At 47.9% G+C, this 18812-nt stretch overlaps 1 protein-coding gene across 1 annotated transcript in view; it reads right to left on the minus strand.

Moving 5' to 3' along the window:
- Positions 1 to 18812, minus strand: part of RBMS3 (RNA binding motif single stranded interacting protein 3) — a 508182-nt gene that overhangs the window by 318196 nt on the left and 171174 nt on the right. Inside the window, exon 3 of the mRNA XM_075271372.1 lies at positions 1412 to 1470. Within this exon, the coding sequence (XP_075127473.1) occupies positions 1412 to 1470 (59 nt within the window). The remainder of the gene's footprint in view (positions 1 to 1411; positions 1471 to 18812) is intronic.

The raw sequence follows: 18812 nt of genomic DNA on the forward strand, positions 1-18812 counted from the left end.
AAATGCCCTTTTTAAGATAATAATGCATGTATTGGATTCCATAAAGGTACAGGGTTAGGCAGGGAGGTATGGATGATTTGAACGGGGCGCCACACAAGCTGGGGATAACCTTGGTGGATAAAGAGTCGGGGTATCTGCTCGTCAGGAGCCGCCATTTCAGTAGCAATGAAGACGTGGTCGATAGAGCATTGTGTGTTCGTGTAAACACCTTTATTGAAATGGGCCATTCTATCATTCAAACACAGAGACGTTTCCGGAATCATATCGACGTTGGTCATCATGGTCGTGTTCCGAAGTTTGACATGATAATGAAGTGGGTGAATCACTTTCAATGAGCAGGTTCTTTGAGACCTGGAACTGCATGAAGAGGTGACCGAATGGTACAGACCCCATAAAACATCGAAAGGTTGCATCAAGCATTTGAAACCAACCCTCGGTGTTTGGCAATAATCAATGTTTTTATTTCTTTTTCTTTTGTTTTTCTTTGATTTTTGTAATGGCAACATCCAAGCTACACATTGAAAAAATAAAATTTGAGTTTGTTGGAAAAAGAGTGTGTAACTGTTATTTCAAATCATCCATACCTCCCTGCCTAACCCTGTATGATGGCGCTCAGCATATTGTCCCCTACAATGCTATGTGGCAGGTTTGATATCGAGTTTCCTGGTGACTTAACCCCCTTTAAGAACTACAGTTTCTTACAGTACAGGCTTAATACATGGAATATGCTAGCTAAATTCTGTACAGGGCACAAGGTGGCCACAAATAGAGGTATACTGTATAAATAAGGAAGGATATATACAGTATTTATAGATGTGACAAAGTTCAACTTTCAATGGATTTTTCCATGTGTATCACTGCAAAAAGCCAAGTTAAACTTTACCACCTATACAGTGTATACAAACCGCTCTGCCATCTTTATACCAGACACTCATGACAAATACCTGTGCCTGACCCAAGAAGGAATTAAGGTTTACACTATGAATTATTCACTATAATGCTGACACAATATTTCTCCTTGGGAAAGCAGTGAAGCAGAACAGGCAAACTCAGAAACAAATAAAATAAAAATAAATTGAAAAATAAAATAATGTAATTTGAAATAAGTAGAAAGCACAAATGTTGAGCATCCTAATAGTTCTGCAAACAATCCAGATGTAAGACTTGTATCCAATACGTAGCCTGAAGCAAAAGCACAAGAGAAAATACAAAATTCTTACATGCATGAAACCATAGAGCTTTCTATGCAAACCACATTGGTCATATGCCAAGAAATACCATGCTAAACCCTGGAGATATAACATGCTGAACAGTTTTACATTTCTATAATCAGCACAACTTAATCCGGAACAGATTGTTGTTCATTCAAGTACTAGGAACCCAGCATTTTCAAAGAAATCCTTTTACATACCTTTGCATTGATTTGTGTTTTTGTCCAGGATTGCCTTAGTCGATACAATTTTCCCATACCTGTAAACAATGAAAGTAAATATATTAATTGTTGCTAAATATCCCCTGTACTCTTATCTCAGTGCCGTCTATTTAACTATATAGTGACCTATATTTATGATTAAAAATGCATCTGGCTGCACATAGTGCAATATTCTCATGAGTATTGTTATCATTACAAGCATCTTCTTAGCTTTCTCAATGTATATATGCAGAAAACGGGAAGAATATGCAAATCTGACTTCCATGATGTAATTAGGATGCCAGTGCCTCAAGTATGCACACCAATAGAGGGCGCTGACTGAGAATGTGCAAGTTTATCTTCCATGATGTAATTAGGAAGACAGAGTCTCAGTCAAGCAAGCCTATAGAGGGCGCTCCCTTTAACATCATGCCAACCTTCTCAGAGGCCTTTGTTTGCAATGATGTTGGGATTTAACCAAATACAGTCTTCTCAGTCAAGGACAGCTGTTTCAATGTACTTGAGACTTGCACATTTTCAGTCAGCGCCCTCTATTGGTGTGCATACTTGAGGCACTGGCATCGTAATTACATCATGGAAGTCAGATTTGAATATACAACCCTTTAACCCATTCGCGACCATCCACAACTTCAAGAACAGGTGTTAGCTGTAACAGACAGCTAACACCCTGCGCCATAACCCCCCGTCAGAGAGCTATAATCATGGGTTTTAACCTCTTGGATGCCATGGTCAAATATGACCATGGCATACAAAGGGTCCTGCCATGCTATGTGTCCCCCTCGGCACCCTCTGTGGTGAGATCGGGAAGGGGGTGCCGATATATATCTTCTGCAGCCCGAGGTCAAACCAGTGACCCTGGACTTCTAGCAGTCCCCACTACCTGGTTGATCCTGCCCAGAAGTGAGGACGTCAACCTATGCGTCTGCATAGGCTGACTTCCTCTATTGACTGTAATACATGTGTATAGCAGTCTATAGCGCTGAACCAGTGATCAGTGCATCGCTGGTTCAGTTTCCCTAGTGGGACATCACTAAAAACCACTGCAAAGCACAGTGTTCTACACACTATACAGGCTCTCTGCAGCCAGGAAATAGCTAATTTTAAAGCAATTTGTCGCAAATTAATTCAGATCGAGTCATATCGGAAAATTTGGTAGTAGTGTGAGGGTCAGTGCCGCACCTCCCATGAGGCGACCTGAAGCGAGCGCTTCAGGCGGCACTATGCCAGGGCCTCAGGGAGGGCGGCATTTTTGCTAACCTAAGCCAGTCCAGGACAAGCTGTCCTGGACTGGCTTATCACCGAGCGGTGGTTTGGAGAGGCCACTGGAGCAGCGCTGCTCCAGCAGCCTCCCTTCACGCTCAGTCAGAGAGCAGGCAGTCTCCGGGCCTACTCTCTGCCGGCGAACGGGGCTATGCCCCGCCCCCTTCACTCGGCCATGCCCCTGATCCGCCGGCCACGCCCCCGATCCGCCCCCTCCTCCGCCGGGGGGGGGGCGGCTTTCTGCAGTTAGCCTCGGGCGGTGAAAGGAGCAGGCTCACCCCTGGTGAGGGTACATATGCTCGACCATTCATTCACTACTAAATACTGAAGGTAATAAAGTATTTGCATACTTGTTCAGGTTTTTCAGTAGACTATCTACATTCTTAGTTTCTTATAGATGCATTTCAGATATTATTATTTTGAATAAGGCTATATTCACACAACGGTCCTGTTTTTCATGGACCTCATGTCAGTCTGTTTAAGTGAATAATGGACGTGTGGCGGGAAATTTTTAACCCATGAATATCTATGTATCTATTCACATGACTCTATGCCCATTTTGAGAGACAAAGATAGACCATGTCAGTTATTTTGATGGCCGTGAAAATCAGTTTATCAACAAAAAGAGACATGTGAATCGACCAGTTCACTGCCGTTGTTACTAAAACTGCTGTGTGTACATAGCCTAAGTCTACATTCTCATGACCGGGAATAATGGCCTTGTGATGTCCATATTTTAAACAGATACATTAAATTCAATGTCAGTGAATGGGAGCTATTCACATGACTGTTATTTTGATAATCCATTATCCCGGACTATCAAGATATAGGTCAGTTCTTGGGCCATTTTCATGGATCCCTCTATGCAATCAAATGTATGGGGGATCTGTGAAAATGGGTGCCTCTTGGGTGTAAGATGACCATGAAAAGAGGCCATTTTGCATCTTGGTTGTGTAAATGTGGGTCAGTGCACATGGAGTTTTTGGGTGCTGATTTTGATGCTGAATCCGCCTCAAATTCAGCCTCCAAAAAAAGACTCTCAATAGAGTTCTTAGATTGCAGTCTATGCCTAGTGGTTGGCTAATGTCTATTACTCCTAATGTGACCTGTAATGTTTCAATGTGGAAATATAGCTTATTTAACCTGCCAACAGAAAGTTGATGCCAATAATATAAATTCAGTCTAATGTTAGGGCAGACATCCAAGCAATACATGTAGTAATTAGCTTTTAGTGTAGAGCCCAAGTCAATGAACATATAGTATAAAAGATAGTTTTAATCTCAAATGACACTGATAGGAACGATAGTTTTAATTTAAGCTAATTTTATATATTGTCCCAATTAATGAAATTCTGTATTTACATTTCTTGATAGAGATAGATAGATAGATAGATAGATAGATAGATAGATAGATAGATAGATAGAGTGACCTGTATGTTTCCTCTTCTTGGCACATTTTCAGGCAGTCTGGCTGTTTTCCAGTCTGTAGAGTACGGTTTATTTTAAGAGTTGAGTGTGCTAGTCACTTGTTATTTATAGCAGATACTATGATGTACTATATGAATAGAGAAGTTGTGGACATGCCCTCCTCCACTAAGTATAAGTCCAGGCATCATTTAGTGACTAACATTAGCTCAGCCAGTTGGAGAGAAGGAATCCAGGTTGACAAATAACCTTTACAGAGATTAAGGGTTCTCATACTGTCATTACATTCTGTATAGGCCGAGGCAAAAACTTAACTAGGTTTCCCTCACTAGTTCACTGACCTAGCTCTGTATATCAATATCATGGCTAAGTCAAAGTGGATTTTTTGCACTTTTGGTACTAAGCACTAAAGAAGGGCAAACCTCATGAGATTAATTTTGATGAATATTTCTGAGGTTCAGACCTCCAGGTTGTTTCAGGAATAACTTATTCAGATAGAATCGAATCTCCTATTATACTGTATAGACTCAGAGTGGAGGCGAAGTGAGAGAGGGAAGGGAAAATAACAAACACTTACCCACTTTACCTCACGCCTGGGCATCTTTGCGGGGTCCAGCAGACCCTTGGTGCCCTATTCACCCCTTGGCTGTTATTCTCTACCCCAGTCACTTCTGAGGCCTGTGATCGGTCCTCAGCAGTAATACAGGTGTCATCAATGTCTCAACAATAAGACCCAGCAAGGGATGCCGAGGGACTGCAGATGCCCAGCAGACGTAAGACAAGGTGTGTATAAGTATTTGTTATTTTTCCTCACCTCCCCTGGACCTCTACTTACTATACTCTGTGTTTTATGGCTGACAAACCCAAAAATTTTGGAAGCTATTGTTAAGCTTCGATTCTGTAGTCCCGAAGGGCACATTTTAGGTATTTTGTGGAGATGAAATTATAAAAGTAACCTTTTCCTTTTCTCATTCCTGCAACTAATCCAAGATAAGGAAAGCTTCCTTCTTTTTTTGTCTATGCCTTTCTATAGCCCACTATAGACTGAAGAACAATATGTGTCTCTAGAGCTTCCCTCTTCCCCTTGTTAGCTTATTAATGTGGTATCTGTACCATACTAACTGGATTCTCAATATACTGTCCATTCTCTTAAATGTATGTTAGGCAAGAACAGAACATGATGGGCCAAATGAACACTCGCACACATCTATCTAGCACTTCAATGCTAGGCTAATGGATGAGGTAAGAGCAAAATGCTACTAGGGTATAATAAAAACCTTGTAGTTCTTGCCAGCACTATGTCAGTCTGTCCTTTGATGACCGTTCTTGCACAGATGAATTGCACAGTACTGAAAGTAGTGTTTTGTTTAATAGTTTTTACTGAATAAAATTGAACGGGAGAACAATCTTAAAGACAAAGAAAATAACTACATCGTCTAAACAATTTAAGATTTCTCTAAAAAACTATTTTATAGAATGATATAGTATTTAAGCCAAGCCATAAGATTACAGGTAGCAAAAAGATGAAGAGAAATCGGCATCACTCCGTGGACGATAAAAAATTATTCTTTAATCCATATTAATGACAAAATGCAAAGACGATACAAAAGAAATGAAAAAAAGCAAGAAAAAACATTTAAAAACGCTGATGCGTTTCAGAACAGGTTCCTTAGTCATGGAACATTTTGATTTCACATCTGTTTCCACAAAGGGATGATTTTTGGTGGCCACAATTTGTTGCCTGTAGCATGTGTAACCCTGACAGTGTTATACACCATGATTTAACATAATTTAAACTGTGGTTCGAACCTTAAAGGAATTCTACCATTAAAAAACATTTTTTTCTAGGTAACACGTCGGAATAGCCTTTAGAAACGCTATTCGTCTCCTACCTTTGGAAGTGATCTCCGCCGCGCCGTTCGTTCAAAATACCGGTTTGTACCGGTATGCTAATTAGTTCTCTTGCAGCGATGGGGGCGGGCCCCAATGCAGGAGCTGTGATGGGGGCGTCCCCATTGCTGCTCAAAAAACGACTCCAGCGCCTCTGTCTTCTTCTGCATCCGCCCCTTCCTTCTTCGGCTTGACGTCGGACGCCTGCGCAGTACGCTCTGTACTGCGCATGCGCTAAATTTAGGTGTCGACACTATATCCGCGGGCATGTGCAGTACGTTCGGTGAAGTTCGCCGAACAGAGCGTACTGCGCAGGCGTCCGACGTCAAGCCGAAGAAGGAAGGGGCGGATGTAGAAGAAGACAGAGGCGGCGCTGGAGTCGGTTTTCGAGCAACAATAGAGACGCCCCCATCGCATCTCCTGCGCTGGGGGATGCTCCCATCGCTGCAAGAGAACAAATTAGCATACCGGTACAAACCGATATTTTAAACGAACGGCGCGGCGGAGATCACTTCCAAAGGTAGGAAGGCTAAAGGCTATTCCGTCATGTTACCTAGAAAAAAAAGTTTTTTAATGGTAGAATCCCTTTAAACTAATCTGGGACCCAAGCCACTCGACCCTAAAAATAAACAAATCTTGAGAGTTTCTCACATCTCTAATAAAGACCATTTCTAAATGATCAGTATGAACTTCGATATGAATTATTGGTCTGAAAGCACAAGGCACGCACATATTTAAGTAATAGATTAGTCTAAGTATATTGAGTTTGTATCCTATAAAAAGTTGTGATTTCGATGGATAAGCTGAGAAACATGTTACAACTAGAGATGAGCGAACACTAAAATGTTCGAGGTTCGAAATTCGATTCGAACAGCCGCTCAATGTTCGTGTGTTCGAACGGGTTTCGAACCCCATTATAGTCTATGGGGAACAGATACTCGTTAAGGGGGAAACCCAAATCCGTGTCTGGAGGGTCACCAAGTCCACTATGACACCCCAGGAAATGATGCCAACACCTCTGGAATGACACTGGGACAGCAGGGGAAGCATGTCTGCGGGCATCTAACACACCAAAGACCCTCTATTACCCCAACATCACAGCCTAACAACTACACACTTTACACACTCAATACCACCTCTCTGACAGTTGGAAAACACCTTGAAACATGTGTATTTGGCACTTGCAGTGAGGAGAGCTTGTCACCAGCAGTGAATTTGGCCCTTGTAGTAAGTTGAGGTTGGCACCAACATTTGTTTTGAAAATCAGGGTGGATTGAGCCTCTAACCAGCAGAGTTGGGGCAAATTCATGGTGGAGGGAGCCTCTAAAAACCCCAGTTTGGACCAATTCATGGTGGAGGGAGCCTCTAAAAACCCCAGTTTGGACCAATTCATGGTGGAGGGAGCCTCTAAAAACCCCAGTTTGGACCAATTCATGGTGGAGGGAGCCTCTAAAAACCCCAGTTTGGACCAATTCATGGTGGAGGGAGCCTCTAAAAACCCCAGTTTGGACCAATTCATGGTGGAGGGAGCCTCTAAAAACCCCAGTTTGGACCAATTCATGGTGGAGGGAGCCTCTAAAAACCCCAGTTTGGACCAATTCATGGTGGAGGGAGCCTCTAAACAGCCCAGTTTGGGCAAATTCATGGTGGAGGGAGCCTCTAAAAACCCCAGTTTGGACCAATTCATGGTGGAGGGAGCCTCTAAAAAACCCAGTTTGGACCAATTCATGGTGGAGGGAGCTTCTAAAAACCCCAGTTTGGACCAATTCATGGTGGAGGGAGCCTCTAAAAACCCCAGTTTGGACCAATTCATGGTGGAGGGAGCCTCTAACCAGCCCAGTTTGGGCAAATTCATGGTGGAGGGAGCCTCTAAAAAACCCAGTTTGGACCAATTCATGGTGGAGGGAGCCTCTAACCAGCCCAGTTTGGGCAAATTCATGGTGGAGGGAGCCTCTAACCAGCCCAGTTTGGACCAATTAATGGTGGAGGGAGCCTCTAACCAGCCCAGTTTGGACCAATTAATGGTGGAGGGAGCCTCTAACCACCCCAGTTTGGACCAATTCATGGTGGAGGGAGCCTCTAAACAGCCCAGTTTGGGCAAATTCATGGTGGAGGGAGCCTCTAAAAAACCCAGTTTGGACCAATTCATGGTGGAGGGAGCCTCTAACCAGCCCAGTTTGGACCAATTAATGGTGGAGGGAGCCTCTAAACAGCCAAGTTTGGACCAATTCATGGTGGAGGGAGCCTCTAAAAACCCCAGTTTGGACCAATTCATGGTGGAGGGAGCCTCTAACCAGCCCAGTTTGGGCAAATTCATGGTGGAGGGAGCCTCTAAACAGCCCAGTTTGGGCAAATTCATGGTGGAGGGAGCCTCTAACCAGCCCAGTTTGGACCAATTAATGGTGGAGGGAGCCTCTAACCAGCCCAGTTTGGACCAATTAATGGTGGAGGGAGCCTCTAACCAGCCCAGTTTGGACCAATTAATGGTGGAGGGAGCCTCTAACCACCCCAGTTTGGACCAATTCATGGTGGAGGGAGCCTCTAACCAGCCCAGTTTGGACCAATTCATGGTGGAGGGAGCCTCTAAAAAACCCAGTTTGGACCAATTCATGGTGGAGGGAGCCTCTAAACAGCCCAGTTTGGGCAAATTCATGGTGGAGGGAGCCTCTAAAAAACCCAGTTTGGACCAATTCATGGTGGAGGGAGCCTCTAACCAGCCCAGTTTGGACCAATTAATGGTGGAGGGAGCCTCTAAACAGCCAAGTTTGGACCAATTCATGGTGGAGGGAGCCTCTGAAAACCCCAGTTTGGACCAATTCATGGTGGAGGGAGCCTCTAACCAGCCCAGTTTGGACCAATTAATGGTGGAGGGAGCCTCTAACCAGCCCAGTTTGGACCAATTAATGGTGGAGGGAGCCTCTAACCACCCCAGTTTGGACCAATTCATGGTGGAGGGAGCCTCTAAACAGCCAAGTTTGGACCAATTCATGGTGAAGGGAGCCTCTAAAAACCCGTTTGGACCAATTCATGGTGGAGGGAGCCTCTAACCAGCCCAGTTTGGGCAAATTCATGGTGGAGGGAGCCTCTAAACAGCCCAGTTTGGGCAAATTCATGGTGGAGGGAGCCTCTAACCAGCCCAGTTTGGACCAATTAATGGTGGAGGGAGCCTCTAACCAGCCCAGTTTGGACCAATTAATGGTGGAGGGAGCCTCTAACCACCCCAGTTTGGACCAATTCATGGTGGAGGGAGCCTCTAAACAGCCAAGTTTGGACCAATTCATGGTGGAGGGAGCCTCTAAAAACCCCAGTTTGGACCAATTCATGGTGGAGGGAGCCTCTAACCAGCCCAGTTTGGACCAATTAATGGTGGAGGGAGCCTCTAACCAGCCCAGTTTGGACCAATTAATGGTGGAGGGAGCCTCTAACCACCCCAGTTTGGACCAATTCATGGTGGAGGGAGCCTCTAAACAGCCAAGTTTGGACCAATTCATGGTGAAGGGAGCCTCTAAAAACCCGTTTGGACCAATTCATGGTGGAGGGAGCCTCTAACCAGCCCAGTTTGGGCAAATTCATGGTGGAGGGAGCCTCTAAACAGCCCAGTTTGGGCAAATTCATGGTGGAGGGAGCCTCTAACCAGCCCAGTTTGGACCAATTAATGGTGGAGGGAGCCTCTAACCAGCCCAGTTTGGACCAATTAATGGTGGAGGGAGCCTCTAACCACCCCAGTTTGGACCAATTCATGGTGGAGGGAGCCTCTAAACAGCCAAGTTTGGACCAATTCATGGTGGAGGGAGCCTCTAACCAGCCCAGTTTGGACCAATTAATGGTGGAGGGAGCCTCTAACCACCCCAGTTTGGACCAATTCATGGTGGAGGGAGCCTCTAAAAACCCCAGTTTGGACCAATTCATGGTGGAGGGAGCCTCTAACCAGCCCAGTTTGGACCAATTAATGGTGGAGGGAGCCTCTAAAAACCCCAGTTTGGACCAATTCATGGTGGAGGGAGCCTCTAAAAACCCCAGTTTGGACCAATTCATGGTGGAGGGAGCCTCTAAACAGCCCAGTTTGGGCAAATTCATGGTGGAGGGAGCCTCTAAAAACCCCAGTTTGGACCAATTCATGGTGGAGGGAGCCTCTAAAAAACCCAGTTTGGACCAATTCATGGTGGAGGGAGCTTCTAAAAACCCCAGTTTGGACCAATTCATGGTGGAGGGAGCCTCTAAAAACCCCAGTTTGGACCAATTCATGGTGGAGGGAGCCTCTAACCAGCCCAGTTTGGGCAAATTCATGGTGGAGGGAGCCTCTAAAAAACCCAGTTTGGACCAATTCATGGTGGAGGGAGCCTCTAACCAGCCCAGTTTGGGCAAATTCATGGTGGAGGGAGCCTCTAACCAGCCCAGTTTGGACCAATTAATGGTGGAGGGAGCCTCTAACCAGCCCAGTTTGGACCAATTAATGGTGGAGGGAGCCTCTAACCACCCCAGTTTGGACCAATTCATGGTGGAGGGAGCCTCTAAACAGCCCAGTTTGGGCAAATTCATGGTGGAGGGAGCCTCTAAAAAACCCAGTTTGGACCAATTCATGGTGGAGGGAGCCTCTAACCAGCCCAGTTTGGACCAATTAATGGTGGAGGGAGCCTCTAAACAGCCAAGTTTGGACCAATTCATGGTGGAGGGAGCCTCTAAAAACCCCAGTTTGGACCAATTCATGGTGGAGGGAGCCTCTAACCAGCCCAGTTTGGGCAAATTCATGGTGGAGGGAGCCTCTAAACAGCCCAGTTTGGGCAAATTCATGGTGGAGGGAGCCTCTAACCAGCCCAGTTTGGACCAATTAATGGTGGAGGGAGCCTCTAACCAGCCCAGTTTGGACCAATTAATGGTGGAGGGAGCCTCTAACCAGCCCAGTTTGGACCAATTAATGGTGGAGGGAGCCTCTAACCACCCCAGTTTGGACCAATTCATGGTGGAGGGAGCCTCTAACCAGCCCAGTTTGGACCAATTCATGGTGGAGGGAGCCTCTAAAAAACCCAGTTTGGACCAATTCATGGTGGAGGGAGCCTCTAAACAGCCCAGTTTGGGCAAATTCATGGTGGAGGGAGCCTCTAAAAAACCCAGTTTGGACCAATTCATGGTGGAGGGAGCCTCTAACCAGCCCAGTTTGGACCAATTAATGGTGGAGGGAGCCTCTAAACAGCCAAGTTTGGACCAATTCATGGTGGAGGGAGCCTCTGAAAACCCCAGTTTGGACCAATTCATGGTGGAGGGAGCCTCTAACCAGCCCAGTTTGGACCAATTAATGGTGGAGGGAGCCTCTAACCAGCCCAGTTTGGACCAATTAATGGTGGAGGGAGCCTCTAACCACCCCAGTTTGGACCAATTCATGGTGGAGGGAGCCTCTAAACAGCCAAGTTTGGACCAATTCATGGTGAAGGGAGCCTCTAAAAACCCGTTTGGACCAATTCATGGTGGAGGGAGCCTCTAACCAGCCCAGTTTGGGCAAATTCATGGTGGAGGGAGCCTCTAAACAGCCCAGTTTGGGCAAATTCATGGTGGAGGGAGCCTCTAACCAGCCCAGTTTGGACCAATTAATGGTGGAGGGAGCCTCTAACCAGCCCAGTTTGGACCAATTAATGGTGGAGGGAGCCTCTAACCACCCCAGTTTGGACCAATTCATGGTGGAGGGAGCCTCTAAACAGCCAAGTTTGGACCAATTCATGGTGGAGGGAGCCTCTAAAAACCCCAGTTTGGACCAATTCATGGTGGAGGGAGCCTCTAACCAGCCCAGTTTGGACCAATTAATGGTGGAGGGAGCCTCTAACCAGCCCAGTTTGGACCAATTAATGGTGGAGGGAGCCTCTAACCACCCCAGTTTGGACCAATTCATGGTGGAGGGAGCCTCTAAACAGCCAAGTTTGGACCAATTCATGGTGAAGGGAGCCTCTAAAAACCCGTTTGGACCAATTCATGGTGGAGGGAGCCTCTAACCAGCCCAGTTTGGGCAAATTCATGGTGGAGGGAGCCTCTAAACAGCCCAGTTTGGGCAAATTCATGGTGGAGGGAGCCTCTAACCAGCCCAGTTTGGACCAATTAATGGTGGAGGGAGCCTCTAACCAGCCCAGTTTGGACCAATTAATGGTGGAGGGAGCCTCTAACCACCCCAGTTTGGACCAATTCATGGTGGAGGGAGCCTCTAAACAGCCAAGTTTGGACCAATTCATGGTGGAGGGAGCCTCTAAAAACCCCAGTTTGGACCAATTCATGGTGGAGGGAGCCTCTAACCAGCCCAGTTTGGACCAATTAATGGTGGAGGGAGCCTCTAACCACCCCAGTTTGGACCAATTCATGGTGGAGGGAGCCTCTAAACAGCCCAGTTTGGGCAAATTCATGGTGGAGGGAGCCTCTAAAAAACCCAGTTTGGACCAATTCATGGAGGAGGGAGCCTCTAACCAGCCCAGTTTGGGCAAATTCATGGTGGAGGGAGCCTCTAAACAGCCCAGTTTGGGCAAATTCATGGTGGAGGGAGCCTCTAACCAGCCCAGTTTGGACCAATTAATGGTGGAGGGAGCCTCTAACCAGCCCAGTTTGGACCAATTAATGGTGGAGGGAGCCTCTAACCACCCCAGTTTGGACCAATTCATGGTGGAGGGAGCCTCTAAACAGCCAAGTTTGGACCAATTCATGGTGGAGGGAGCCTCTAAAAACCCCAGTTTGGACCAATTCATGGTGGAGGGAGCCTCTAACCAGCCCAGTTTGGACCAATTAATGGTGGAGGGAGCCTCTAACCAGCCCAGTTTGGACCAATTAATGGTGGAGGGAGCCTCTAACCACCCCAGTTTGGACCAATTCATGGTGGAGGGAGCCTCTAAACAGCCAAGTTTGGACCAATTCATGGTGAAGGGAGCCTCTAAAAACCCGTTTGGACCAATTCATGGTGGAGGGAGCCTCTAACCAGCCCAGTTTGGACCAATTAATGGTGGAGGGAGCCTCTAACCACCCCAGTTTGGACCAATTCATGGTGGAGGGAGCCTCTAAACAGCCCAGTTTGGGCAAATTCATGGTGGAGGGAGCCTCTAAAAAACCCAGTTTGGACCAATTCATGGTGGAGGGAGCCTCTAACCAGCCCAGTTTGGACCAATTAATGGTGGAGGGAGCCTCTAAACAGCCAAGTTTGGACCAATTCATGGTGGAGGGAGCCTCTAAAAACCCCAGTTTGGACCAATTCATGGTGGAGGGAGCCTCTAACCAGCCCAGTTTGGGCAAATTCATGGTGGAGGGAGCCTCTAAACAGCCCAGTTTGGGCAAATTCATGGTGGAGGGAGCCTCTAAAAAACCCAGTTTGGACCAATTCATGGTGGAGGGAGCCTCTAACCAGCCCAGTTTGGACCAATTAATGGTGGAGGGAGCCTCTAAACAGCCAAGTTTGGACCAATTCATGGTGGAGGGAGCCTCTAAAAACCCCAGTTTGGACCAATTCATGGTGGAGGGAGCCTCTAACCAGCCCAGTTTGGACCAATTAATGGTGGAGGGAGCCTCTAACCAGCCCAGTTTGGACCAATTAATGGTGGAGGGAGCCTCTAACCAGCCCAGTTTGGACCAATTCATGGTGGAGGGAGCCTCTAAACAGCCAAGTTTGGACCAATTCATGGTGAAGGGAGCCTCTAAAAACCCGTTTGGACCAATTCATGGTGGAGGGAGCCTCTAACCAGCCCAGTTTGGGCAAATTCATGGTGGAGGGAGCCTCTAAACAGCCCAGTTTGGGCAAATTCATGGTGGAGGGAGCCTCTAACCAGCCCAGTTTGGACCAATTAATGGTGGAGGGAGCCTCTAACCAGCCCAGTTTGGACCAATTAATGGTGGAGGGAGCCTCTAACCACCCCAGTTTGGACCAATTCATGGTGGAGGGAGCCTCTAAACAGCCAAGTTTGGACCAATTCATGGTGGAGGGAGCCTCTAAAAACCCCAGTTTGGACCAATTCATGGTGGAGGGAGCCTCTAACCAGCCCAGTTTGGACCAATTAATGGTGGAGGGAGCCTCTAAACAGCCAAGTTTTGGGGAATTCATGGTGGAGGGAGCCTCTAACCAGCCCAGTTTGGACCAATTCATGGTGGAGGGAGCCTCTAAACAGCCCAGTTTGGGCAAATTCATGGTGGAGGGAGCCTCTAAAAAACCCAGTTTGGACCAATTCATGGTGGAGGGAGCCTCTAACCAGCCCAGTTTGGACCAATTAATGGTGGAGGGAGCCTCTAACCAGCCCAGTTTGGACCAATTAATGGTGGAGGGAGCCTCTAACCACCCCAGTTTGGACCAATTAATGGTGGAGGGAGCCTCTAAACAGCCAAGTTTGGACCAATTCATGGTGGAGGGAGCCTCTAAAAACCCCAGTTTGGACCAATTCATGGTGGAGGGAGCCTCTAACCAGCCCAGTTTGGGCAAATTCATGGTGGAGGGAGCCTCTAAACAGCCCAGTTTGGGCAAATTCATGGTGGAGGGAGCCTCTAACCAGCCCAGTTTGGACCAATTAAGGGTTGAGGGAGCCTCTAACCAGCCCAGTTTGGACCAATTAATGGTGGAGGGAGCCTCTAACCAGCCCAGTTTGGACCAATTAATGGTGGAGGGAGCCTCTAACCACCCCAGTTTGGACCAATTCATGGTGGAGGGAGCCTCTAACCAGCCCAGTTTGGACCAATTCATGGTGGAGGGAGCCTCTAAAAAACCCAGTTTGGACCAATTCATGGTGGAGGGAGCCTCTAAACAGCCCAGTTTGGGCAAATTCATGGTGGAGGGAGCCTCTAAAAAACCCAGTTTGGACCAATTCATGGTGGAGGGAGCCTCTAAAAACCCTAGTTTGGACCAATTCATGGTGGAGGGAGCCTCTAACCAGCCCAGTTTGGACCAATTCATGGTGGAGGGAGCCTCTAACCAGCCCAGTTTGGACCAATTCATGGTGGAGGGAGCCTCTAACCAGCCCAGTTTGGACCAATTAATGGTGGAGGGAGCCTCTAACCACCCCAGTTTGGACCAATTCATGGTGAAGGGAGCCTCTAAAAACCCGTTTGGACCAATTCATGGTGGAGGGAGCCTCTAACCAGCCCAGTTTGGGCAAATTCATGCTGGAGGGAGCCTCTAAACAGCCCAGTTTGGGCAAATTCATGGTGGAGGGAGCCTCTAACCAGCCCAGTTTGGACCAATTCATGGTGGAGGGAGCCTCTAACCAGCCCAGTTTGGACCAATTAATGGTGGAGGGAGCCTCTAAACAGCCAAGTTTTGGGAAATTCATGGTGGAGGGAGCCTCTAACCAGCCCAGTTTGGACCAATTCATGGTGGAGGGAGCCTCTAAACAGCCCAGTTTGGGCAAATTCATGGTGGAGGGAGCCTCTAAAAAACCCAGTTTGGACCAATTCATGGTGGAGGGAGCCTCTAACCAGCCCAGTTTGGACCAATTAATGGTGGAGGGAGCCTCTAACCAGCCCAGTTTGGACCAATTAATGGTGGAGGGAGCCTCTAACCACCCCAGTTTGGACCAATTAATGGTGGAGGGAGCCTCTAAACAGCCAAGTTTGGACCAATTCATGGTGGAGGGAGCCTCTAAAAACCCCAGTTTGGACCAATTCATGGTGGAGGGAGCCTCTAACCAGCCCAGTTTGGGCAAATTCATGGTGGAGGGAGCCTCTAAACAGCCCAGTTTGGGCAAATTCATGGTGGAGGGAGCCTCTAACCAGCCCAGTTTGGACCAATTAATGGTGGAGGGAGCCTCTAACCAGCCCAGTTTGGACCAATTAATGGTGGAGGGAGCCTCTAACCAGCCCAGTTTGGACCAATTAATGGTGGAGGGAGCCTCTAACCACCCCAGTTTGGACCAATTCATGGTGGAGGGAGCCTCTAACCAGCCCAGTTTGGACCAATTCATGGTGGAGGGAGCCTCTAAAAAACCCAGTTTGGACCAATTCATGGTGGAGGGAGCCTCTAAACAGCCCAGTTTGGGCAAATTCATGGTGGAGGGAGCCTCTAAAAAACCCAGTTTGGACCAATTCATGGTGGAGGGAGCCTCTAACCAGCCCAGTTTGGACCAATTAATGGTGGAGGGAGCCTCTAAACAGCCAAGTTTGGACCAATTCATGGTGGAGGGAGCCTCTAAAAACCCCAGTTTGGACCAATTCATGGTGGAGGGAGCCTCTAACCAGCCCAGTTTGGACCAATTAATGGTGGAGGGAGCCTCTAACCAGCCCAGTTTGGACCAATTAATGGTGGAGGGAGCCTCTAACCACCCCAGTTTGGACCAATTCATGGTGGAGGGAGCCTCTAAGCAGCCAAGTTTGGACCAATTCATGGTGAAGGGAGCCTCTAAAAACCCGTTTGGACCAATTCATGGTGGAGGGAGCCTCTAACCAGCCCAGTTTGGGCAAATTCATGGTGGAGGGAGGCCTCTAAACAGCCCAGTTTGGGCAAATTCATGGTGGAGGGAGCCTCTAACCAGCCCAGTTTGGACCAATTAATGGTGGAGGGAGCCTCTAACCAGCCCAGTTTTGGACCAATTAATGGTGGAGGGAGCCTCTAACCACCCCAAGTTATTGGACCAATTCATGGTGGAGGGAGCCTCTAAACAGCCAAGTTTGGACCAATTCATGATGGAGGGAGCCTCTAAAAACCCCAGTTTGGACCAATTCATGGTGGAGGGAGCCTCTAACCAGCCCAGTTTGGACCAATTAATGGTGGAGGGAGCCTCTAAAAAGCCAAGTTTTGGGACAATTCATGGTGGAGGGAGCCTCTAACCAGCCAGTTTGGACCAATTCATGGTGGGAGGGAGCCTCTAAACAGCCAAGTTTGGACCAATTCATGGTGGAGGGAGCCTCTAAAACCCCAGTTTGGACCAATTCATGGTGGAGGGAGCCTCTAAACAGCCAAGTTTGGACCAATTCATGGTGGAGGGAGCCTCTAAAACCCCCAGTTTGGACCAATTCATGGTGGAGGGAGCCTCTAACCAGCCCAGTTTGGGCAAATTCATGGTGGAGGGAGCCTCTAAACAGCCCAGTTTGGGGCAAATTCATGGTGGAGGGAGCCTCTAACCAGCCCAGTTTGGACCAATTAATGGTGGAGGGAGCCTCTAACCAGCCCAGTTTGGACCAATTAATGGTGGAGGGAGCCTCTAACCAGCCCAGTTTGGACCAATTAATGGTGGAGGGAGCCTCTAACCACCCCAGTTTGGACCAATTCATGGTGGAGGGAGACTCTAACCAGCCCAGTTTGGACCAATTAATGGTGGAGGGAGCCTCTAAACAGCCAAGTTTTGGGAAATTCATGGTGGAGGGAGCCTCTAACCAGCCCAGTTTGGACCAATTCATGGTGGAGGGAGCCTCTAAACAGCCCAGTTTGGGCAAATTCATGGTGGAGGGAGCCTCTAAAAAACCCAGTTTGGACCAATTCATGGTGGAGGGAGCCTCTAACCAGCCAAGTTTGGACCAATTAATGGTGGAGGGAGCCTCTAACCAGCCCAGTTTGGACCAATTAATGGTGGAGGGAGCCTCTAACCACCCCAGTTTGGACCAATTCATGGTGGAGGGAGCCTCTAAACAGCCAAGTTTGGACCAATTCATGGTGGAGGGAGCCTCTAAAAACCCCAGTTTGGACCAATTCATGGTGGAGGGAGCCTCTAACCAGCCCAGTTTGGGCAAATTCATGGTGGAGGGAGCCTCTAAACAGCCCAGTTTGGGCAAATTCATGGTGGAGGGAGCCTCTAACCAGCCCAGTTTGGACCAATTAATGGTGGAGGGAGCCTCTAACCAGCCCAGTTTGGACCAATTAATGGTGGAGGGAGCCTCTAACCAGCCCAGTTTGGACCAATTAATGGTGGAGGGAGCCTCTAACCACCCCAGTTTGGACCAATTCATGGTGGAGGGAGCCTCTAACCAGCCCAGTTTGGACCAATTCATGGTGGAGGGAGCCTCTAAAAAACCCAGTTTGGACCAATTCATGGTGGAGGGAGCCTCTAAACAGCCCAGTTTGGGCAAATTCATGGTGGAGGGAGCCTCTAAAAAACCCAGTTTGGACCAATTCATGGTGGAGGGAGCCTCTAAAAACCCCAGTTTGGACCAATTCATGGTGGAGGGAGCCTCTAACCAGCCCAGTTTGGACCAATTAATGGTGGAGGGAGCCTCTAACCAGCCCAGTTTGGACCAATTAATGGTGGAGGGAGCCTCTAACCACCCCAGTTTGGACCAATTCATGGTGGAGGGAGCCTCTAAACAGCCAAGTTTGGACCAATTCATGGTGAAGGGAGCCTCTAAAAACCCGTTTGGACCAATTCATGGTGGAGGGAGCCTCTAACCAGCCCAGTTTGGGCAAATTCATGGTGGAGGGAGCCTCTAAACAGCCCAGTTTGGGCAAATTCATGGTGGAGGGAGCCTCTAACCAGCCCAGTTTGGACCAATTAATGGTGGAGGGAGCCTCTAACCAGCCCAGTTTGGACCAATTAATGGTGGAGGGAGCCTCTAACCACCCCAGTTTGGACCAATTCATGGTGGAGGGAGCCTCTAAACAGCCAAGTTTGGACCAATTCATGGTGGAGGGAGCCTCTAAAAACCCCAGTTTGGACCAATTCATGGTGGAGGGAGCCTCTAACCAGCCCAGTTTGGACCAATTAATGGTGGAGGGAGCCTCTAAACAGCCAAGTTTTGGGAAATTCATGGTGGAGGGAGCCTCTAACCAGCCCAGTTTGGACCAATTCATGGTGGAGGGAGCCTCTAAACAGCCCAGTTTGGGCAAATTCATGGTGGAGGGAGCCTCTAAAAAACCCAGTTTGGACCAATTCATG

Source organism: Leptodactylus fuscus, chromosome 4, assembly GCF_031893055.1.
Source record: "Leptodactylus fuscus isolate aLepFus1 chromosome 4, aLepFus1.hap2, whole genome shotgun sequence".
NCBI classification, from domain to species: domain Eukaryota; kingdom Metazoa; phylum Chordata; class Amphibia; order Anura; family Leptodactylidae; genus Leptodactylus; species Leptodactylus fuscus.